Source organism: Myodes glareolus, chromosome 14, assembly GCF_982192425.1.
Source record: "Myodes glareolus chromosome 14, mMyoGla1.1, whole genome shotgun sequence".
Lineage (NCBI taxonomy): Eukaryota > Metazoa > Chordata > Mammalia > Rodentia > Cricetidae > Myodes > Myodes glareolus.
In genome coordinates, this window is record NC_142039.1 from 56498787 (window position 1) to 56524402 (window position 25616).

Sequence of the window (25616 nt, forward strand, 5' to 3'; positions counted from 1 at the left end):
AAATGTGATGGTGGAAAGATTCGTTTATTTCTGGAACAGATTTGATAGGAATTTAATTTGTGCCATGCATAAAAGGGATGGCTTGTTTTAGAAACTTTTAAAAAAGTTATCATGCTATTTAATGTGAGTTTGAAAACTAAAGTTTACGTTAGGTTAATTTAAAGACGCACCCTGATTTGAGAGGTAGAAACACATATTCTGTACAGGGTCATAAATAAATGCAAAGTAATGAGGTCTTTGAAGAAAAATCTGTTTCGCAAAGCACCTATGGTGTCATTATGGGACATCATTGACCTCTGAATTGTACAGAGCATGAATGTGCCTTAACTGAAATTCCCATGATATCCAGTGGAAGTGATGATCTCTCTATAGTAAGGAGCTTTCCTCGAGCTGAGAGAGAGAACCATTTCTTTAGTGTTTAAACTGGCAGTTACAGAAGCATGGTGCTAAAAGACACTATTTAAAGTAGCTAATCCAAATCACCTGTTTGAGAAGGGAACAAAGGAGTCGGCAGGTTAATTTGTATTTTGCCTGCACCAAAATATCTTTTGGTGACTGAGCAATGACTAGAATTCAGAAAGCCCAGCTTACCATGGCAAAGCTTCTGTTTTATACTCTTTGTTAATCATTCCACCTGGGGAAGGGTGGACTCACTACAAACACTTGGAGAGCAGCGGGGTGAGGGCTGTTAAGCCCAACTCCCCTTTTTTCAGTTCTCCATCTACTTGCTTCATGATAAAGAAATAGTTAAAAAGATTCATGGATGAAACAACAATAAAATATGACATACTTTTTAATCCAATACAAAATAATCTAAACAGTAGATGACAATCATTATTAGTGTCTCACCTACAAAATACCTACTAGTTGCCTTCCTGCTCAAATAAGAGAAAAGAATATTAAACAATGTCATTAGCCTCCCAGGCTTCTGTTTTTAAGTGTGTGGGAGCAAGAGTAAGCATGGACATATTGCTAAATAGCATAGGCAAGGTTGTGTTGCAGATCTGCCTCCCAGCTACTCAGGAGACCAAGGCATGGCAAGTTCAAAGCCTGACCACATTACAAGGCAAACTCAAGGTCCATCTGGACCACTTCATAAGAACCCCATCTCAAAACTAAAAAGCACGAGGAAACCAGGATGTAGCTCAGCAAGACTTGTTCAAGACACAGCTCAATTCTCAGCACTGCAGAGAAAATAGAAAATTTTCGAAAAGCTTAAGTAACATACAGAGAGGAAATATTGCAGTACGTGTATATCATCAGAGATGCCATAGCCTGCTGTCACATTCACAAAGTACCCATGATAGGCACCTTTAAGGTAGGAAGTCCCATTCTGGTTCACGATTTCAGGATGTACAACCACAGTCAGCAGGCTCTACTGCTGAGATGAGAGAGTATGTCAAGTCAAGCAAATGCTGATGAAAACTTGCTCCCTCTGGTTCCATCACCTCCTGATGGCCCCTTGGACTGGAAAACATGCTTCCAAAATTCGGGTCTATGGACCACTCAAGATCTGAACTGCAGCAGGACAGTCTGGTGGGATTTTCAATATCACTGTCAAAGATGCCACCTGAGCCAAGACCTGAATGATGTGAAGGAAAAAACCATGGATCCATAATGACATCTTTCACTCAACATGTATGCTATGCTTGTTGTGGGTATACTTGATTCCTGATATGTGGTATGGGAGAATTATCTGTATTCTGTCAATCATGTATTTTAATAAAATGCTGATTGGACAGGCAGGAAGTATAGGTGGGTCAACCAGACAGGAAGTAGAGGCAGGGCAGTGAGAACAGGAATATTCTGGGAAGCAGGAAGCTCCCTCCGCCATTTCTGCCCAGACCACTGAAGAGGCAACATGTGAACTGTCACACTAAGAAAGGTACTGAGCCATGTGGCTAACATAGATAATGATAATGGATTAATATAAGTTATAAGGACTAATAAGAAGCCTGACCTAATGGGTCAATCAGTTTATAATCTTATGGAGTCCTGTGTGTAATTTTCTTTGGGGCTTGTGGGCGGTGGGGTACCCGGCGGGTCAGAAACCCCAACAAGCCGACCCCTCATGTTACAGATGGCACCCACGTGGATAACTGCATCCAAAGAAAGCCTGAGAAAGTTTGGGAAAGAATAGAGTAAAGCATGTTTTCTTGGTGGCAGCAATTTCTCAGGTCTGCACTCCTTGCTAGAGGCAAGCAAGAAGAACTATCATCTAAGAGACGCTTCCTGACTCAGCTTTAGCTGCAAAACCTTGTAGCTCTTTTAAGAGGTCCTGCCACGCAATACCTAAATGGTGTTGAGGAAAAGTTGAATGCATGCTTTTCGGTTTTCAATCGTAACAGGAAAAAAGTTGTGCTGTTTTTAAATGCCAGCTTTCTGGGCTGTCCTGCCAGGGCAAACTGACTCTTTCAGGCAGGCAGTCCGACTGAGTGTGGTCTGTGAGCAGAATGCTGCAGCTTGCTTGCTGGCAAGGACCTTGAAACACCATAGAGTTGTGACAAGAAAAATGGCAGCAGCTGGTACCTCAGCCATGAGGCTGGAAAGCTAAGGAATGGGCTGGTTCTAGCTGTCAAAGTCACGGCTTTAGTCCTACCAATATTGCTTAGTAAATTAAAGGCTCATGTGATCAGAAAAAGAGAGATATACAGTAAAGAGAGATTCAAAGAGGAAGAAAACCTCTAAATGATTTACAGTGTGTTAAAAATATATGCAGGATAAAAGTTAAAGTTCTTAAAGTAAAAAGAAAGAAAGTAGTTGGGTGTGGTGGTACACACCTTTAATCCCAACACTTGGGAGGCTGAGGTACATTGACCTCTTTGACTTCAAGGGGCAGAGGTAGATTGACCTCTGTGACTTCAAGGTGTGGTAGCACACGCCTTTAATCCCAATTCCTGGGAGGCAGAGACAGGTGGACCTCTGTGAGTTCAAGGACAGCCTGGTCTACAGAGTTATTCCAGGACAAAGATATACAGAGAACCTGTCTCAAAAAGTAAAAGTAAAAATAAAACAAATAGAGGTTAAAATAAAGACGGAAAATACACAGAGAATCTTGATACTGTTTGTTGTTATGCTCTCTTTGAATTGTTTGAATGCTGAGGAAGGAGCAACAGCTGCTAAAAGACTTTTGTTTATAAATGCTGCTGAACTAACCCAAGATAGGTATTTTGAAAATACCTTGATTTCAAAACTGAAGTCAAAAGGTATGCTACTTTGGAGAAGAGATTTTGCTTTTGTTTCCACAGAAAATGAGAGGCTGTGGATTCATTCTGATTTAAGAAAAATACAGTTTGACCAAGGGAGACCATCCAAGAAATCTCCAGTAGGAACAGATGACCCAGATGTCTGAGTTCTTCATCCAGAACAGGTTCAAGACTGCTGCCTGAGATGATCAAGACTCACAGGATACTCCAGTCAGGACTTGATTATAACTCTAAATTTTCTTTAGGTCCCCATAAGATTATCAGTGCCTCTAATCAGCAGGAAGTAGCCTGGAATACTATGTCCACATTCCCCAAAAATGGACTATGGATATTTTCCTTTGTTTTTTTTTTTTTAAAAAAAAAGATGGGGAAGTAGTGTGGGAGAATTATCTGTATTCTGTCAATCATGTATTTTAATAAAACACTGATTGGCCAGGCAGGAAGTATAGGTGGATCAACCAGACAGGAAGTAGAGGCGGGGCAATGAGAACAGGAATATTCTGGGAAGCAGGAAGCTCCCCCCACCATTCCTGCCCAGATCACCGAAGAGACAACACGTGAGCTGTCACACTGAGAAAGGTACTGAGCCGTGTGGCTAACATAGATAATGATAATGGATTAATATAAGTTATAAGGACTAATAAGAAGCCTGACCTAATGGGTCAATAAGTTTATAATCTTATGGAGTCCTGTGTGTAATTTTCTTTGGGGCTTGTGGGCTGTAGGGTACCTGGTGGGACAGAAACCCCAACAAGCCGGCCCTCATGCTACAGATATGGACTGTGAGTTCCTGACTGAAAGAGGAGCTTCTTACTTTGTATGTTGTGCACACACCATAGCATCATCACCTCATTATGCCCCTTGTATCACTATTAATTTGTGAAATATGTGAATTCTTTAAGTGTCATTCACACTTAGTCTCTTATTTGTTTCACCTAACCGTAGTGTGAGATGAGCGAGGTACGTGTTACTACTTTTACATAGTGCTCATGCGTAAATTGAAGGCTGGGGTCCGTAACTAGGTTATTTGGTGTTGTATAGAACATAAATGGCAGAATGGGGACAAGAGATCAGCTCTCCCTGACTTCAACTCTGTGATTTTTCTCCACTACTCCATATATATGTAATCTGATCAGGTCTCCAAAAAGTATGTGTTGGGAATATAACCCCAGTGAAACAGTGTTGGAATGTAGGGTCTACTGGAGGGGGTTATTTACATCAAGAGAAAAAGCAGCAAGATTAGCTAAAAAGCAGTAAAAGTTGAAAAGTGCTAATTGGAGAGTTGATTCATGGAGACATAAATGTTTTTCTTTGTAACTGGAAAAAATACAGACCATAGATCCATTCCCTATCATACACGTCAGCTTCTTTGGGGTAAGGCCTCTCTGAGATGGACACACTTGAGGTTGCCTTCCTATATATTTTATCAGGGACATCAGCGTCAATTATGTGCACTCACTTCATCAGCTGTCATGTATACAGTGGACTGGTTGGCTTTTCCTTTACCCAAGGGTCCTGTCTGAAATAAGGAAGGTCTGCCCCCAAGGGCTGCAGATAGTCTTTCAGAGAAGATCTCAAAGGTCATCAAGGTCAGCTTCTTATCTTCCTCAGCTGACTTCCCCAGTGGCCTTGCAGCAAGCTCAGCATGAGGACCAGGCCTGCTGGATAGGTCTATCAGGGCTTTGGGAGGACTTGTGGGATAGCTCAGGACAAGATCTTCCCCACAATGCAGATGGTGTCTTTACATCTCCTGCCCAACCAGCCTTGACAGTGCAGTCTCTTCCTTAGCTGCTTAGAAACTCATGAGCAAGAAGGTCAACAAAATCCAGCTGGATTTAACTCAGTCCATGCAGCATCGCAATGAGGAGAGCCACCGTGGTAAAAGAAACCAGTGACAAGGTAGAAGGCACACTGCTGGCCCCAGTGGCTCCCTCCTTCACCACGTCACCCAGGTGGCTAACGATCCCAAGCTTTCAGAAAGCAGTCATACGTGGTATGGCAAGCACACGTAGTTCCAGTCCATAGCAGCAAGATGGCTAGAACACATTCAGGGGCAAACGTGAAGTTTGGAGTTTTAATTTTAATAATGTTCAATGGTTGGCATGATAATTTTCCACAATTGCTTCGGTCCAGTTCTAAGCCTTATTAGCAGAGGTCATTTAAGTATTCAAAATTCTCATATAAATCATACCAGTGGACTCAAAGCCTCAAGGATCCCAGTTTGACCAAGAGGAGCCTAGCAACCTAAAGGTTCAACCTAGGAAACAGCAGTGGTAGGGAAGTTTCACTTGACAGTGTGTCTATTGTCTTGCTCAGACAGTGGTCAAGGGAAATGGCACCACTAATATCACCTAAGACCATAGGAATACGATACTTGAGCCCTTCTTGATGAGCCATGGTAGACATAAGTGAGAACCCTGGACACTCACAAATATTCAAATCTGAGAAGCAGTACTGTGTCACAGGATAGCCCAGGAGAAGTAGAAAAGGGAGATCAGGCTATACTGCCTGCTCTAACACCCAAGGTGTACAATGTCCCCAAAAGTGCATCATAGATGACACTTTGGACTTTAGTTTTAATAGTATGTGATTGAGAGAAATCATTTCTTACATAATTAACAGTATAGTCTATCAATAATACACTAAGATCTGCTTAGTGTAGTGATAAAGACCAAGATCATACATACCAAATATGAAACATCTCTTTTCATGTCCTCATGGTATGGGGGCAATCAATGCATAACTTCATATAATCTTATGAATGAATATTTGATCACATCAAATTAATTTAGAACAGCCACCTGCCTGCCCCCTGCTCAATGTTTTATATTATTACCAGCTCTAAATATAAAAAGTTTAATTTATATTTCCCCTTTTTTCACTTCGAAATTGCTTATAATTCTATTGCCTCCAGATTAAAGTGTGTTCTGGTTTGAATTATCACATTTTAAGCCACCATCTTCAACTGTGCTTTGATAATCTGACATAAAACTTTGGAAAAGTTGAGTGAAACTTTAATAAAGATGCTAAACTTTATCTTTGATTGGAATCATAGCTAATAGATGGAAAAATAAAGGGTGTACCATTGAGTGACCTGTATGCTGGGCTTTTGTCTTCCAGGTGACATTAGTGTTCCTGGGTCCTCCAGTATGCTCCTCAGAGCCTCTTGTATTCCTATGACTTCAGGTTCTTAAACTGTGGTCCCTGGCTAACAAAGTCTGTATCAAGTAGGAATTTGGTAGAAGCACAAGTCAGTGTCCCCTCCCCCTCCATATCCATTGATGAAGAAACTGTGTGGAAGAGTCCATATGCTTTGTTTTACCAAGACATGGAGTAGGTTCTGATACAAAATAAAAACTAAGAATTACCTGTTTCAGACACTGGTGATGTAATTCAGAGGGGGGTGCTTGCCTCCAATGCACATAGCTTTGGGTTTGATCCCAGTGCTTGAAAAACATTCATAGGGCAAGAAATTGCATACTTTACAAGCTCCAAGCAGCTAGAGATATAGATGTATCAATTCACAAGAATAACCGTATCAATTTTATATCAAATTTTAGTCATATCCATCAGCAAATTAAATAATTTGTTGAGATTGAATAATTATCATTAGACAGCACCCACTTAATTTCATAGAACAATATATGGATTCACAGTTTTAAGGAGAGATTTTGATACAATGAGAGAATTACCAGTCTCAGAATTCAGATACTAGTTGTAACTAATAGAATCCTATGTAACTGTTTTGTCCGATAGAAAAATGGAGATGCTTCTTACTCCACAACTCAGTTCATACAACCATACATAACAAAGAAACTGCAAAACAATGACCAGAAGCACAGAGTCATTACCTAGTCCTGGAATCCTGTCCTCCCATGCAGCCTCACACACTGTTGCACGTCCCTAACAATCATTCAGGATGCTAAGACTGTGTTTTTAAGGTGAAATGTGCTTGTCACTTCGAAATCATCACAAATGTTGGAAGAAATGCCTGAGGGGTGACTTTTGAAAAGTTATGACTTCAAAATATTACAGCAGCTCTTATCTCTTGCCTTTCTATTTGTTACATAAGGCTGCCCCAGCAGCACGCAGGTCGGCAGCCAGTCACGACTGTAAAAGCTCTTTTCTAGGGATTTTGTCTATTAAAATCTTTCGTTTTGAAAAAGGTTTTATTTTTATATAAAAATTAGAAATATGGGAATAATTTTTAAAAATGTGACAGTTTGCTTTTTATTTTCTAGGCAATTCCCTACTTATTTTTAAAGTTTGCCAAAGTTAAAATCACACTTGAATCAATTTTATGAGACCATCCTTGATTTTTTTTTTTAATGAGGAAAAGCTTAATAACTTCAATTCGGGATGAATACTGAATGACATCATTATTGAAACATCCCATGTCAACTGAGTTGTGCACTGTGCTGAACTGTGTGCCAGGGATTCATATCTTGGTTATTTTACTTGACTTACCCCCAGGAAAGCATCCACTATAAACACCGCCAATGGGTCTAGAACTGTCCATAGTCCCATCGTGATGATTAGCTTTGACAAGGCATCCGGGCGGGAGGAGAACAGGAGCTGACAGCCCCATCTGATCAGAAGCAAGGGGAATGTTATTGTGTTCAGAGCTAGTGGCCCCAGTGCAATCACAGCCAGCTCTTCTCCAACGTGAAGTGAAGAAGTCGGGTAGCAGAGTTCAACAGTGTAGGAATAAAACTGGAATCTGTTGGGAGGTAAAGCACAGGCACCAAGCAAGAATTAGGCAAAGACCAGAATGCAAAGCAATCATTGGATCCATGTGTTTTGCTTTCTTTATTAAAAATGCAAAATATTAGAAGCCTTCAACCTTTCTTGACCACAGTTCACGACCAAAGAAATGCAAGGTATCATGTCCTTTATTCTTACATAAAAAACAAAAGCAGCTAGCAGATCGAGCATGTCATTTGAGCCACTCAGTAGAGCCAAGTGTAAATCAGGAACTTCTTTGTAGTACACAGGACACATTAGTGGCCAATTTTAAATGCAAAATACACTAATGAACTTTCTAATGAGTCAACGTCTTGTAAAAATGAGAGATAGACATAAATCTAATGATACTTCAGAATTTGGCTGAACGTTATTGACTTTGCTTATGGCTTTTCTGGCATGACTCCAACTTCCAACATCAAAAGTGCAGTCATCACCAACAACTAAAATTTCATACCAAGGGGCTAACAGCACAAGCCGAAGCCCAGTGGGTTAAATCCAGTTCAAACCAGTAACAGGCAGTGTCTGCAGTGTGACTTTGACATCATCTTTCCCTACAACTTGAGAATTGGGTTCATGCAAAAATCTCTCTCCAATTAGGCCTATGTAAAACTGTGAACCAAAAGTGTTCCATTGGCGAGAAGCCTTCATTTTATCCATTCCTTGACAACTTCTTCAGAGGAGGTTCGTTCTTGTGTCGTTATGGATATGAAATAGAAGAATGTTCATTTCTTAGTATAGGCCCTGACACAGTGAGGGTAAGCACTCATTGTCGGTGTTGTCATAGCTGAGATGTGGCCTGGAGCAACAGTGTGAGTCAGGACTGTGGATCTAGACAATAAGCCCCCAGATGTTATAGTAGTAGTCCAAGTCCTCTGTTTAAGAAATGGACCAACATGAGTTTTCACAATATCTCTTGCTGTCTTGTTGGATTAACAACTAATAAAGCTAAGGGTTCCTCTTCTGATGAAGAGTAAAAGTATGACTAATAAAATCAATTAGCTCAGGCTAGAACATTTGTATTTTCTGCTTTGGAAGCTAAGAAAATATATACATACATGATTAGATAGATAGATAGATAGATAGGTAGATAGATAGATAGACAGACAGATAGACAGACAGATAGATAGAGAGATAGAGAGATAGGTAGATAAGATAGATAATAGATACATACATACATACATGATAGACAGACAGATAGATAGATGAGAAAGACAGACAGAAAATATCCATGCAAGAATGCCTTCATGAAAATGTAGTTATTTGACACATACAAATTTTCATATCTACAACATATTCACATCTTTGTTACTTTATTTCATACGAGAATCAAAAACCCTGTGTGTATATATATACACATGCATTTCTTTTCAGAAGGTCTTAAAATTCTTCATAATCATCTTAATGGAAACTACACACATGTGTCTACTTTTATCTATGCCATCTACATGTTGGAGAAAATGAATTTTCCTTGTGTTGTTATCAATCTGTCTATCTAGAGTGCTTCCACAATCATGCTTACAGGCAGACAACCTTTAAAACATAATTTTTCCCCTACAGGATAATGGCCCAGAAAGCTGCCTGGACTTGAGTTTGGTAATTGTTTGAATTCAATCATTTTGTAGAAGAAGCAAGCTTTTCTTTCCTGAGTATGGTAATAAATCAGACTAACATTACTTCTAAAATACCTTCAGCCTTTGTCATGCTTATAAAATCAAAATAGAACAAAAACACCATTGCCTGCTCAGATATCAGGACATATTTGAATGTGCTGAATTTTAAAGAAATATTGACGCACAAGTTAAGTGTTTGTATATTCAAAGCCAATCACAGCCTGAGATTGTAACTATAATAAAAGCCCCTGATCTCAGGTAAAGACTTCTTTTGTCTCTTCAAATCAGGGCTCCATTTGAGGTCTTCCAATAAGTGAGCAGGGAAAGGAATTTTATACTCTGATTGGCCGTAGCAAGATGAAAATGCATCTCCTTGACTTGCAGGGGAAAGCACTTACTTTGTAACTGGAGTTGAAAGGGCCCAGAGGAAAAGCCACTGGCCCAGGTAATGCAGGTAGAGCCTCAGGAACCAGAGAGAAGCCACCAGCAGCAGGAGGTACCAGAATCCCTGGCTCTGCCATTGAGCTAATTCAAGTTCTGAAAACAAGGACACCGATGTAAAGTGGAGGTGCTTGGCTACCTCCCCAGATCCACAGCCATCTACAACAGGAGAGCAACTGCGAACAAAGAAACCACACAGGTCAACGCTGGGCATACCGTATGTCCCAAAGGGAAGTGCTCAATTGCTGAACAGAATTGAATGAAATCATTCCTAAACATTTGGAAGTCAAGCACATTTACGTTCCTTTTTGTTGAAATGGGTGATTGAAGACAACGTGGATAAATGTGAGTTAGGCTAATATAAATGAAAGCCATGAGACACAAATCCATCCTCCTCACAAGGCCTATTAGTAGCAACAAGAACAACAGAAAATCCCAAGCATTGGTATTAGAATTCTTGAGCACAACAAGAACAACAGAAAATCCCAAGCATTGGTATTAGAATTCTTGAGCACTACCTTGGGAAACAGTATGGTGTGTATAACACCAACATTAAAAAAACTGTAGCTATCATATGGCCCACCTATTCCAATCATAATTCATATCCAGAGGAATTGAAAGCAGAGCTGGGGAGTGATAACCACACCCCTGCTTGTGGCAGCAGCATCTTCAGCAGCTGAGACATGGAAGCAACAGAAATGCCCACTGAAGAGGGGATGAAGGGAACATACCTGATAATACACAGTAAAGTATTGTCTAGCATAAAATAAATAAAGGAAATCTGACACATGCTGCAACGTGAATGAGCCTTGAGGACAGTTAACGTGAAATAATCCAGTCACTAAAGGACAAAACTACAGGATTCTGCAACCTGACCTTTCTGTTGCAGTTAAAGTCGGGGAAAGCAAATGTTCAATGGTGCCTGGAAGGACAATCCTTTCTTGCTGTGGAAGGAGCTATGGTTTAGGCTTTGTAAGATGAAACATTTCTAAGATCAGATGTGCAGCAATGTAAATATACCCATCACTGAGCTACAGGCTTATGACATAAAACATGGGAAGGAATTATTAGAAGGAGTAAGTTTAATTTTCCTGAAAAACATATAAATCCACAATATATCCCCGCTTATATCACCTGCTCACAATAGAATATGTTCTTCATAGCATGTCACTGTGTTTATTGGAGCCAGTGAGATGGCATAGTGGGTAAGGGAGTTTGTTAGCAAGCTTGACATCGTGAGTTTGGTAGAAGAATCAACTCCCAAAAGTTGTCCTTTGACCAGTACTGTCCATGTATGTGTGCACATGCCTGCATCTATACATACACACACACACACACACACACACACACACACACACACACACACACACATACACACATACCCATTCACACACACATCCACCACCACCACCACCAACAAATGAAATATAGTAAAACATTGGTTTATCTGTTGTTAAAAATGAATTATTTGAAACTGAAGCGAGTTGCTCATCTAGCACTGAGATACCCCAACCAGAATTCAAAATGAAGGACTTATTGTTTACAAGTGTAGAATCCATCGATACATTCAAAAGATTTTACTTAATAAAGCTCACGGCTGTCTGAAAACTCTCAAGTACAATGCCGAGCATGCCATGGGAAGTGAAGGGAAGCCATAGAAACATAAGTCTGACAACAGAGAATCAACACGGAGAGGAGCATAGTTATGGCCTTTTGGTCTTCATAGGCTAACAAGGCACTAAAGTCGAAACTGACCAGTCACTGCAACCCATACAAACACACACATACAGGCACAGGCACACACACACACACACACACACACACACACACACACACACACCCTGCAAGGTGCCTTGGTGACAGACAGAGATACTGTCAGGGTTGATGTCTCCTCTGAGAGAACCGCAGACTAGCCCTTCCATCATGTGAAATGAAACCCAAACTTTCCTAGACCTCTCAAGCAAAAAGATTCTACACATGATCTGTTAATTCCTCCATCACTGTTCCACCTCTTCAGAAAAAGGAGAAATCAGATGCAGGCTTCATATTGTATTGTTTGCAGGAAGTTAAAAAGCCTCAAAATGTGCAAAACGGAAAAGACAGAAGCTTATTTGATGAGTGGAAATTTCCATTGTTCTTTTCACATCCATTGGTGTAAGTGACTGAGGAGTTTGAGTCGCTATGCACAGAGACTGCCCCAAGCCACATTCCCAGTTAGTTTCATGGAATAAGTATTCCCACTCACACCTAGTAGCAAATCTTTTCCTGTCAGACATTTGATTAGGAAAAAACTAAAGCCAAGGTTAAATTAAATGCATTCACATGTCATTCAAAATACTCAATCATTTGTTTCGAATAAATTCAAATCTATTAGTCTTTATTCATTCAATGATGGTAACCATGCATGTAGATTCAACTTTTTAGGAAAAGTTAATCATCTGGTGCTTAAAATTTTACCACCCTTAAAATTTGGTATTAGCAAAAGAATTTGTAGTGCTAGGTAAATCTCAATAAAATTAGAAATTCTATTTTATTAGTTAAAGAAGCTAGTGAGGCACCATGTTATAACTGATGTTCCTATTACAATATACAGCAGCTTTTGCCTTATAATAATTTAGAGTTTGTACCTGAATCTCAGTGCACAGTTATATAGGATTACACCCACAACTGTCTCCATAGATAACATTCAAACTGCATTTCCTTCAACCAATCCCAGCTTCCGTGTTTAACAATTGCCTTGCCAGAGCTCCTTTGCTAGATTGTGAGCATGCAATGCAGGATACAAGATGTCCTGTCCTTGTGGAATATTCCCATCCACATTTCCACCAGTCTGCCCTTCTGTAATCTTTCTTGGTTATGTACAAGGAGTCTGACCATGAGAAGGATAATGAATGGCATCTACCACTGGGGTGTGTAATACGGGGAGTGGGGATTGATTTGTTGGTTATGAAAGAAGCCATGAAGCACACAGATCATTGGAAAATCACATTGAGGCCAGCCGCACACCCTCGATTCATGAAGATAACACTTCCATTGCTCAGGGGGAGCCACCAGAGCTGGGCAGGCGGGTGACAGGGGGTTAGGGAAGCCATCCAGTCTTCAGCTATTAAATGAAACCTATTTCTCTGAACTTCAGTCACCTTTCATATGACACTCATATATCCCCTTGCATGCTGAATCTTTATAGAGACCTGAAATCAAACAAGATTTCTACAATCCATCAGTGTAATAATAATAACATAAAAAAGACCAAAATTGCTTTGGAGAAGAAGGACACAAAATACATTCTTAAGCACTCTTTTGTGGTGAATACAGACCCTCAGGAAGGTGAATACTGGACAGGCTTATTAGCAAGCTGTGGTAATCTTTATTTCAAAATCGGTACCAATAGATGGCACTAAAATTTCCATATTCCTTCCTGACATCACCAAACATAATCCCCATCTAACATTTTAAACATCTAAAGATTGCAGATAAATATTTATTGTATTGGGTCCTTTTATTTTTCACTGTATTCTATTCATCAGGGTAATGCTTTTTATTTGTGTGTGTATGATGTCTTTGATGGTTGTGTGTGAGCGAGAGGGACTTTTGGAGTTACAGGACCATCCTGGATGTCAGTTCTCACATCCCACCTTGTTGGAGACAGGGTCTCATGTTTTTCATCACTGTGCACACCAATCTATCTGGCCTGTGAGCTTCGAGATTCTCCTGTTTTCATTTCCCATCTCATCATAGGCATGCTGAGATTACAGAGGCATGCAACTGAATCTGGCTTTAGACTCGGGACTCAGGTCCTCAGATTCAGGAGGCAAATCCTTTACCCACTGAGTTGTCTCTCTAACCCTACTGTCATTTAAACAAAGAAACCAAACCCACACATGTGCTTAATAATTCTGAGGCTTCCTGAGACTTATTATTCAGTATTTCAAATGTTAAAATAAAGATATAAAATTGTTAAAATGAAGACATAAAGGAATATGCAGAGGTCACCGCCAAGTCTCTCCGATGATCACAGAGTCGGAACTAAAGCCAAGTCAGTTCCATGATTTGCTCAAGGAAACACGGCCGGTAACCAAGAATGTTCTCTGCATGCTCCTGTCTTTCCATCAGGACTTTTCTCCATCACCTCTTGATGGAACTTATCACAAAAGTTCCAGATCAAGAGACAACCCCTTGTCCTGAAACCTGAAAGGAATGTCGCTTCCTTTGCAGAATTCTGGTTACTCTTAGATCATCACTATATGTGTCTTATATGCCAGGCCCTGTGATAGTGTTATTAGAAGAATAGTACCCCTGAAAATATCACCCACATTAAACCCTGGAATTTGCAATTATTTAAATTAAATAGCAGTGGTGAATTTAGCAGCAGAAAAGTAAGATTATTCTAATTTATTTGAGATGAGCCCAATGCAGTTACAAGGGTCTCCAAAGATGGGAAGATGACGGCGGGCAAGGAGACAGATCCAACTAGAAGAGCAGCTGGGACGAGGGCAGTGTAGACAACCTTGGCCTGAATGTGTAGTCTATGAAGACACAGATGACTGAGGAGAAGAATCAATTGTAGAACTGAACAGATCAAGGAAACATTGCCCCTTGGTGCCTGTAAATAAACCAGCCCTTTCCATGCCTTCATTTCTACCAGACACCCTTTGTAGACTTCTGACCTCCAGAAGTGCAAAGTCAGAACTCCTCATTATCCTAAGTCCTAAGTGTGCATAATCTGTCCCAGGAGTAGCGGAATATGAGGGTAGATAAGACGAGCAAGGGTGAGAGGTTTAGAAAGCTCTACCCATAGAACTTCTGGTTTATTGACAGACACAGGGAAGGGAAAAGAATCAATGCATGGGGCTGGGTCCCAGTGCATAACTGCTTTAATGGCATATAGATGCTATGAGGAAACACGGAGAAAATTCCTATCTCAACCTAGGCCAGAGGGAACTTCACCTCTGAGTTCTCCAAAATGAAGAGAAATTATGAAAGTAAGACTGGAGGCTGAGCAAGAAGGAGGCACAGCACATAGAATCACACCCACAGTTCTCAGATTAAAGTCTAATTTCTTTAACTGAAAAATATATCTAATATATCTCATTTCATTTTAATGGGTTATTATTGCATGTGTGCATGTGTGCAAATGCATCTGTGTGTGTGTGTGTGTGCGCGCGCGCACGTGCGCGCCTATAAATAGGGATCATCTAACAGCTTTATGAAACAGATTCTCTCTTCCCAGCTTTACATGAGCTCTGGGAATTGAGATCAGGTCAATCGGCTTGCACGAAAAGTGCCTTTGCCCACTGAGCCACTTCGCTGGCCCATCATCTTATTTTTGGAAACAAGAACCTCTTACTGAACCTGGAGCACATCTGTTTGTCTAGGCTGGATGGTCAGGGAGCCTGTGAATCCAACTGTGTTTGCACTTCCTAGATCTGGAGTTATAGAAACCCTTCACCTCTGTTTTACCTCCCATTCTGTAAGTGTTTGAGACCCATGCTAACATATCAAACACTTTACACATTGAGTCATCTCCCTAGTCCAAAGAAAATATTTTCCAATATTGCATTTGATGTGGGGGGTGAGAGGTACAGTCATCAGAGGATATAAAACTAATATTTAGTATATAATTAGGAATCTTTGCTTAGGAAAATGACAGAAGTATGTTGTGTGATATTTTCATTCTGTCTGACAAATAAAGCTTGACTTGAGTCCGAAGGCAGAGCTAGCCACTAGCTGACTATGAGATTTGGAGTGCTGAGGACAGATAACATATAGAAAGTAGTAAGGAGGGCTTAGAGAAGACCTTGGCCCTTTTGTACTAGAGGGACAGAAGAGGTAGGAAGCAAAGGGCAGCTGCTTGCCTGCTTCTCTGATCTTTCAGATTCTGACCCTGATAGCTAACTCCCACTTTTTTATTGATAAGGATTAATTAGATTAACACTTTAATAGTAGGTTCTGTTCTAGCACCTATGACCCATGATCAGAAAGTCTTGGGTAGTTTGCTAGGTTTACAGTACCAGACATGACTTTTTGTGGAGCAAGCCTTAAGTCCAATTAGACAACTGTTGGTTACCCCCATGACAAAAGTGCCTGTTTCACCATTGGGGATATCTTGCACATCTGTAACTGTTGCGGTTTATGAGCTTTACAGCTGGGTGGGACTACCAATGGCTCCTCCCTCTCTCTCTCTGCAGCTTCCAATACCTCCAATACTATGTGAGCAAGAGTTCAGGGATGAGGCTTCAAAATCAGTTCCAGTTTAATTTTTCCAAAACCTGTGTCCAAAGTGTGTGGTGTCTTCAGGATTGGGCTCTTTCCAACATGTTCTGGGAGACAACCAAGGGTAACAGCATTAGTCTTTTGGGGGGCAGTTTCTTGGACTCTCCTGACCAAGAACTGGACTGAAAGTTCCCGAGGCCTGGTACTAGGGTTTCTGCTGGATTAGATAGTCTGTGACCCTTGGGGAGATCATTAGTCCTCAGTGTGATGTGGGGTGTGTGTGTGTGTGTGTGTGTGTGTACTTATAAGTATGAATCTACTTAAATGTATGTATATACTTATACATGAATATACTTTATCCATATATATGATTATAAAATAACATTTCTACATAGTTTTCAAAACATATTTAATGTCATCTATGTCCCTCCCACTCCGCATTAGTCTCCTTCCCCCTTCTCAGTTAAAGTTCCCTTGTATTTCCCTTTCCATTTCCACAGCTCCTGTTCCCTTCTCAGTTAAAGTTCCCTTGTGTTTCCCTTTCCATTTCCACAGCTCCTGTTCCCTTCTCAGTTAAAGTTCCCTTGTGTTTCCCTTTCCATTTCCACAGCTCCTGTTCCCTTCTCAGTTAAAGTTCCCTTGTGTTTCCCTTTCCATTTCCACAGCTCCTGTTTCCTTCCAGGCTCCCTCTCTAGAGCTATTTCTTCTCTCCCCCAGCCGTCGTCCCTTTCTACTTTACCGATGTCACACTTTACCAAGGAAACTTCCGAATGGAGACTATCACACAGACGCACAATTGGTCAAAGTCTCCATAGCAGTGACTTCAATCCCAATCTGTAAATTATTACACCTAAGACTGAGGAAACACCTTGGAAAAATCTGCTGAGAGATTATACCAGCCAGAGGACAAGGACTCCAACTATGAGATGTTGTCTTGTAGACTTGACAAGGAAGCTGCACCCATAAAATCTCAACACTGTGGCTGTATAAACAAGACTTGCATAATGACATCACCAGCTTCCATGCCAACATATAAATTTCACAAACCTCCCTCTAGGTGAAGAACTATAGATAGTTAATGGTTACTGAAAGAGGAAGAATCTGTTTTACCCAAGAACAAGGCCCAATCATGAGTAGTCATCCCTAAACACCTGTACATACAAGCAATGCTAAATTAACTGAGCAGGTTATAATACATACATATAACATATGTATACACACACACACACACACACACACACACACACACATATGACTCAATTACACTGAATAATAATTTTCTTCCCAGAGTATCTAAGAGAAATCCAGTAACAGGTATGGGAAATTTCTAGCTGAGTCTGGAGAGTTCAAGCAAATCCTCAAACAAGATAGACTAATGCTGTTGACCTTGGCAGCCTTCTAGAATGTGAAGGCAAGACCCTATTGCAGAGGACACCACGTAATTTGAACACAAGACTTGAAGGAATCAAACTAAACTAATCTGGAATCCCCCTCTCTCGGGACTAGCTTTCCTAGTGCCGGAAGGTGCTATGTGTGCTAGGGAGAGGAAGGAGGGGTTGGTGTAAATGAGAATGAGGTCATGCGTTAGTCAGTAAATTTGAAAGGGGGTTGAAGAGGTCACCCAGAAGGAGTTGGAATGGAGAGAAAGAGGGCTGGAAATCATGTGAATACAATACTCATTCATGGAATTCTCAAAAAGTAAAATCCTTTCAAGACTTGCATTTGAGCTGGGTGGTGGTAGCGTATACCTTTAATCCCATCACTTAGGAGGCAGAGGCAGGTGGATCTCTGTGAGTTCGAGGCCTGCTTGGTCAGCAAGAGCGAGGTCCAGGACAGGCCCCCAAAGCTACTGAGAAACCCTGTCTCAAAAATAAATAAACAAACAAACAAACAACTAAATAAATATAAACAAAATAGGACTTACATTTGTCCTGAGCATGTGCCAACGTTTTCCTTGCCACTAGTCCCTAAGCAGTGTGACTGATAATTATTGACACAGATTTAAGTAGCATCAGATGTCCTGAGTGATCTGGAGATGATGAAAGCATGCGAAGGGAGTGAGGATGTGGGTAAGCGCTGCACACTCAGCAGGATATATTCTTTTAGGGACCTGAGCACTTGAGGGCTTTTGTAGCTCTGGGAGGTTTGAACCCAAGCTCCCTGGAATGTCCAAGACCTTTTATATTCTCAAAGCGCTAAAGCTTTTTAAAACCTGACATGAAGGAGCAAGCGAGTCCATCTGTTCTCACAAGATTCTAGGCCACCCTTCCCCCACCCCCATCACCTGAGCAGAGTTTTAAAATCAAATGGTTTTCCACGTGTTTTACAGGCCACATAAAGCTCTGCCTTCATGAGCTGGCCTATCGTTGACTATACCCTTTGCAATATTCAAATAGCCTAGCCCCTCTCCTCATCTTTGCCGAGTGCCTAAGACATTTGGAAACTACCTTGAGAATTTTCTAAAGGTCAGTTACGGAAAGCCTGGTGAGCCCATGCAGACCCATGCAGCGCTTCACTAACCATCTTGACTTGTTGGCATTCCCTGAACCAGGTCACAATATTCACGTATTTAGAGAAAGGGAAAATATGTGATGTTAAGAAGGTTCATCTTTGGAAAAAGGAGGTATTTGTCAAAAATTAATTATGAAATTACAGTTATGTACTAAGCTTTGTGTTAATGTAAATATATTAATCACCTATGGCTTCAGCTTTATCTTTAAGCTATTAAAAGGTTTGTATCCTCCCTGTTTTATCTTACTTATTTCAAGCCTTTGTATGAAATATGCATGTTTTATACAAAGGTGTCTGTCAATACAAACACATCCACCTAAATATCCTGAGATAAAATCCTTACCTACTCTTTCAACTTTCAGCAAACTGATGGAAGGAACACATTCCTGCTCATTGCAACGTGCACATTTAAAAAAACTGGAACGTTCTCCTTAAAAATGTGCCTCCTTGGCCAATTTGGATATTACGCATTTAATATAACACATTGCACTTTTAACAGGTTTAATTCAATTTACAACAAATGTTTCTAATTAAGTTAAAAGATCTTTGAAAATTGCTAAATCTTAGGGGTAATATTACCACCACTGACATTGAAATAATTGATCTTTCCCACTGAGGCACAAAAGTATGAATGTTCTAATGAGAAAACAGGAATTGAAGTCTATCGAAGGAGTCCAAGGAGACTTCCAAACTCTTTAGGCTGTTATTTCCAATGACAACTTCTGAATGTGAGTGGGAAGCTTTGGAGCCGGACAGGGACGGTGACAGGAAGAGAAAATTGAGATCCAACCTCCAAACAATAGCAGCACTTACAACCAAGGTGACTAAAACCTGCATTGCATTTCTGGAAACAATCTTTGTTTCCCGAGTACACCGTGACTCGGCTTTCGAAGGTTAGCTTTGGTATCTACGAATAACATTTTCTCTAGCACTCTGTGGTCATTAATACTGATATAATAGCAGGATCCACCTATTTCTCTGTGGATTTTCCCAGAGATGGAGGTGGGTGGATCCAGGACTACACAGCATCTAAGATGCCTGGGAACTACGGTTAGTGTTTGTTCCTGACTCGAGAGTGACCTGAGCTGGAGGCTGAGAGCTGCGGGTTTTGCAGCTCCTCCTGTAACTTTACCTCCTGAGCCTCCTGAGTCACTTAGTGGTTTTGCTCTCTGTGAGTAGGAAGGGGAGCATTTACCTTCCTGTGCTTTTCCTGGCCTAATTAGTTACAGTGTTTACAAAGTACTTCATAAGAGAAACTGGCTAAATACTTCATGCATAATGGAAGTTTTATTAATAATTTGAGCAATAATATAAAAGCCGTTAGCTCTGAAAACAATTATGTTGATGAGCAGCATGGTAATGCATTAGTAAAACAGTACGGGAAGTGCAAAGCAGAGCAAAGCTCCCATAAGCAGACACAGAACACAGCAGGGGCTACCCAGGACATGCAAGATTCCTAAGCTAAGGATGGAGATGAGTCCTTCTGGGCTAAGAGCTTAGGGCCCATTCTGAGCCCTGGATCTTCTCAGTACTCTCATTCAAAACAGTTTTCAATTGGCTTGTGAACTATCTAGTCTGTGCATCCCACATGCTTCCCATGATAGGCAATGACGCGACTCCTCTCTTTGAAGTTACAAGGACTGAGGAAGAAAATGAGTTAGGGTGGTAGAAAGCGATGTGCCATCTTGAGAGAAGGATCACTCCTGATATAAACATAGGGGAGCACTGACTAGATGGGGAATATAATCCCAAGCTCCAGAATCAGATTTGAGTCCTCTATCTAGGCATCTCAGGTGTGGCAGAAATGCTGAGACATTTACAATCACAGGCATCAGTAGAATGTTGTAATCTTCTCTTTTCTACCTTTCCTAGGAACAAAGTTTGGGTCACCTTTGTTAGATGAACACGTATTGTACTTTTAAAAATCCAGAAATGTTAAAGTGGCCCAAATCACAGGAAAGAGCAGATATATTGAAAGTGGGGAAAGGGACAGGGCCAACTATACACACACTGGGTATATGACTTTAAATAAAGATTGGAAAACGATTTTCACATGTGTGTATGTGTACCCTGTGTGCACATAGGCATTGATGTTGAGCTCAGAGGACAACCTATGGGAGTCAGATCTCTCCTCCCCCAATGCAGGACCTGGGGATCAAACTCAGATCCTCAGGCTTGGGACACAAAGGCCTACTGATCCATGTCACCAGGCTTTAAGCATGCAGAGTATACTGTAACAGGCAAATCTGGAGGATCAAGTTTAATTGTCTAGCAAAATGTAGGCACATGGTAAATACACTGCGCCGTATCCTCCCAGCTCATCAGAGATGTCTAACACAGATAGAGCTCATGGTAGATGAAAAAGCTCAGCTGGAACAAATCTTAACTCAATGTTGAGAGTCATCATTCACGGTAACTCAGAGATCTACTCAGAAAGGCAGAGTTAGAGCAGTGAACCCAGATGATGGGACTTAAAAATGCAGCAGGAATGAGCTTTCCTTACACACACAGAGAATACATGCAGCTATATCTGATATCTAAACACAGCACCAGAAAAAAAAATCTCTTCTATAATTTTAAAAGTTTGAATTTTCGAACCAGATGGCATTTTCTCCATCTTCAACTCCTAGTTCCGTACCCCTGAGTAATCTGCTCAACATCTGAAAAAGACTTGTAAGACAAGTGCCTGTTTCTGCGGACCATGGAGAGACTGAAAACAAGACACGTGTCAGGTTATTGGCAGTGATTATCTGTGCTAGCTGGTCAACTCGTATTAGCCAATAGAATTAGTTTAGCAGCTTTTTGTGAATAACAACGATGATATATTCTCATCAAATAATAGTGCAAGTAGCTCAAATTGTGCTCTTGACACTCCTTACAGACAAGTGTCCTTCTGTCAAAATAATATCTAAATCCTTCCTATTATGTCAAGAGAAATTTTAATAACTATTCATTTGTGCCTCCTTTTAAAATTCCTGAATAAGGTCCTAAACTGGAGGAAAATAAACCTTCATAATTCAGTGCAACAGACACAGAATACAAAATATTAATTCTTTGTCTTTCCAATATTATCCTGAGTTGTTTTATTTAGTCACCTATTATAAAAAGTAATTTGTGTTGATGGCTCTGAGGAAATCTAGAAATTAAAGAGCTAATTAAATTTGCTCTGAGTAATTTTTGAGTCTCTGTGTCAATAAATACATACAGAGGCACACAATCAAACAGCCGTGTTCTTCGAGATGTGCCAGGCCAATCACTTCCCAGGACTCAAACCAACCCTTTGGCCTGGGTCAACAAGCCTAACCTTTAAGCCACACTTCCAAAGGAACCACAGATCCTGCTTCTGCTGGACTTAAAATAGAATGTCATTAATGATAAGAAAGAGGGTGATGAGAAAGCTAGGTGATGAGAAATACCTCTCCTGAAAAATCTTCCTCTGGGGGATTTTAGGAAGTTTTTACCTTCTTCAATCAAAATAAATAGATAAATGAATAGGTAGGTAGATAGGTAGGTAGGTAGGTAGGTAGGTAGGTAGGTAGATGATAGATAGAGATAGAGATAGAGATAGATAGATAGATAGATAGATAGATAGATAGATAGATAGATAGATAGACAGACAGACAGACAGACAGACAGGTAGGTAGGTAGATAGATAGATCCCCTTAAAACATTCACATACAAGTAGTTTGGCATATTTGAAGTATTGCATTTTTACAAAGGTCTTTTCTAAATACTTTTATAAAAGCTTTATAGGGCTGGGGATGTAGTTCAGTGGCTGGGTATGTACCATGTATATTCTGGTTTTGAACTCAAGCACTGAAAACATAACTTTTAAAATCACAACTATAGAATTATTGTTAGAGTAAGTGTTGGCTCAAAAGGTTGATGTGACCTTACAGTGGGTGTGTCTCAGAACTCAGTGCCCTGAGTCTGGGATCCTCAGAGGAAGATTATTTCTATTCTGGAAACAGGGGCCTCCAGAATTACACGGATTTGGGATCATATAATTACAAGTCTAGTTTTTGGACAGGGAAAACCAAATGGGTCACTAGGAGACTGTGTACTGGGGATGCCCATCCCTTGTCCTCCTGCATCTGCTTTCTTAGGTGTCCCCCATCGTTCTAGCCCACATTCCAAGCTGACACTTTAGCTGCCTTACTAAGAGGTCCTTTGGTCAGTATCTTGGGCCAGAAGCTTTGTGGGATAGGAAATGGTCAGGATGGGTGGGTTTCCTGTCCACAGCTGTATCTCCTTTCTGGCCCCATAAGCCCCTTGTTTCTGAGGCCATGTTGCACAGTTTGAGTTAATGCATCAAACACTATAAATTTTCAGATAATGATCCTGACTGTTGCCATGTTGGTATTAAATGCAAATCTGTATCTGGAATATGTATTAATCTTAGTCAAGCTGAACTGCTTGGTACTCATTCTAAGGTCTAGGAGGTCTAGTGTAGTGAAGCAAGGCTCTGGCTGATCTTGAGGTGTGATGTTTAATCTGGGGCCGTGGTTATCCGGGTTAACCTGGGGTAGTGACTAAGACATTTGGCAGTAGTAAATAATGTAGATGTTAATGAATGGCAGCCTGTACGGTTAAACCTGTGTAGAAACCCCATCTGTGCCCATGTGGCTATTTGGTCTTTGGATCCAGATTATTTCTCTTCTGGAAACAGCGGCCTCCAAAATTGCAGATTTTGGATCATATAATTACAAATCTAGTTTTGGGGCAAGGAAACCCAAATGGGTCACTAGGAGACTGTCTACTGGGGTTGCCCATCCCTTGTCCTCCTGTTGTTGCTTTCTTAGGCGTCCGCTAAGAAACATTCATTAAGAGAATTAATGACAGAGAGTGGCTTTTCTATTAAATAGTAATTTTGTCAGCTTGGTTTTCTAGTGCCTCTCTCAGGGTGGCTGCCTCTCACCGTTTCTTTTTCCAGGCAACATAGCAGCTCCTTTTTATCCATGACCTTTCATTATGGTTTCATTTACCCACCGTCTGTCATGGGAAAAAAATACATAAATAAATAAATGAATGGGAAATTCTAGAAATAAACCATTCATAAGTTCTAAATTGTGAATAACAGTGAGAAGCATGAAACTATCCTTCATGGAGCTGCTCACAGGGGGTGACAATCAGGCCTGCATCCAGCATGTCCAGACTGTGGAAGTCACTTCCTGTTAGTCATACAGGAGCCGTCATAGCTACCAGACCCTAGCATTGTCTCCGTGCTTCTGTTCAGATGACTTTGGGTTCTGGAATAATGGCCCAAATGAGCAATAGTAATGGTGCTGATGATTTTATTCCCGTACACCATTATTTTTATATTTTATTATTATTGTGATGTCTTGAATTTCAAGGGTCCACCAAGAAGAGTCTTGGAACTTTTCTCCAATAGATAAGGAGACTCTATTACAAATGCATTTATGCTTTGTTTCCCTAAAAGTAGACCTGTATTTTATACAGCATCTTTTCCCTTTGGGGCCGTTAGGCTGTTTGTATCTACCATGAGCCCCCAGGTTTACTGGCCACCTTCTGCTTTCAGTTGAAATGCAATGCCTAATGGTATCCATAGAAAGTCAGTCCGTGGAGTGTTTCCTGTTGGGCACCAGCTACTAGGGCCTTTGTCCACTTGTCTTCCATCAGTTGATCAAAAAGGCCCTCTCCTCCCTGGTGCTGACATGAGTATGAGCCCAGAGACAAATGCAGGACCATCGATGCTAAACAACAGAGCTTCTCATTTATCTCTTCATGCAATTTCCTTCAAAAATGAAGAGAATCTAAAAAAAGATATGGTTCCCTGTAGGGAGCCGACCGGAGATCGCCATTACAAGATGGCGCCGGCGGTCCTGCAGTTTGGAGGTAAACAAGTCCTTATCTTGTTTTGCCGTGTGGGGATGAGCGCCTTTTGCCTGTGCATGCGCAATTGAGTTTTGTTCCTGGCCTATCCCGAGGCTCTGGGCATCAGCAGACTGGTATTCACCAATCAGGACAGTATCCGAGTCTCTCCACCCTAGAAAAGCAGCTGCCTCTGGGCTTTCTCCTTCTCTCTCTCTCTCTCTCTCTCTCTCTCTCTCTCTCTCTCTCTTTCTCTCTCTCTCTCTCTCTTCCTGCTCTCCCTCTCTCTGTCTTTCTGTCTGTCTCTCTCTCTCTCTCTCTCTCTCTCTCTCTCTCTCTCTCTCTCTCTCTTTCCGCTCTCCCTTCAACCAAGAGGCTCCAATAAAGTGTGATTTGAGAAGAATCCTCAACCTGTGGTCATTCTTCCTTGCTGGTCGAGGGGGCAAGCCACAGTTCCCTAGTATTTATCCTGGGTATATGCACATGTCCAGCCCATCAGATTATATGTATATAATAAGACTATAATAATAATGATAATAATTATATGTATCTAACTGATGAGCTGGACATCTGCACATTTTGCTTGTAAAGCATGTTTTGCTTCATTTTTATAAATCTTTATGTGAAATAAGATGTCAGGAAACTAAGTGCTACGAGAAATGTATGAGACATATGGGGGCTGCCGTGTGAGCAGGCAAGTCTTCCCAGCCTGAAGAGATCTGAACAAGACAGAACCAGCTCCATTTCCATGTGAGATAAAGAGAGTAGAGAAAGTGCCCAACATGGTCCTCAGCTGTATAGCCACAGATATACTTACCATTCTCCAGTGATGAGTAGTAAACCCCTGGTCATACAAAAAGTCCTGTGCAAACTCAGTGGACTAAAAATATAATGCAAAAAGACGTAAGTTTAGGAAACGGATGTGTGGACATGAGTAACAAGAGGGGAGGGAGATAAGAGAAGATAAGAGCAACATTAATGAGAGTATACCACACACACACACACACACACACACACACACACGTGAAATTATCTAAAGAACAAAAAGAGATAGAAT

General features: G+C 40.8%; 1 protein-coding gene across 1 annotated transcript in view; it reads right to left on the reverse strand.

Moving 5' to 3' along the window:
- Positions 1-25616, reverse strand: part of LOC125397828 (uncharacterized) — a 294931-nt gene that overhangs the window by 75127 nt on the left and 194188 nt on the right. Inside the window, exons 13-14 of the mRNA XM_087896704.1 lie at positions 9961-10179; positions 7674-7926 (exon numbers count right to left, since the gene is read on the reverse strand). Of these exons, the coding sequence (XP_087752830.1) occupies positions 7674-7926; positions 9961-10179 (472 nt within the window). The remainder of the gene's footprint in view (positions 1-7673; positions 7927-9960; positions 10180-25616) is intronic.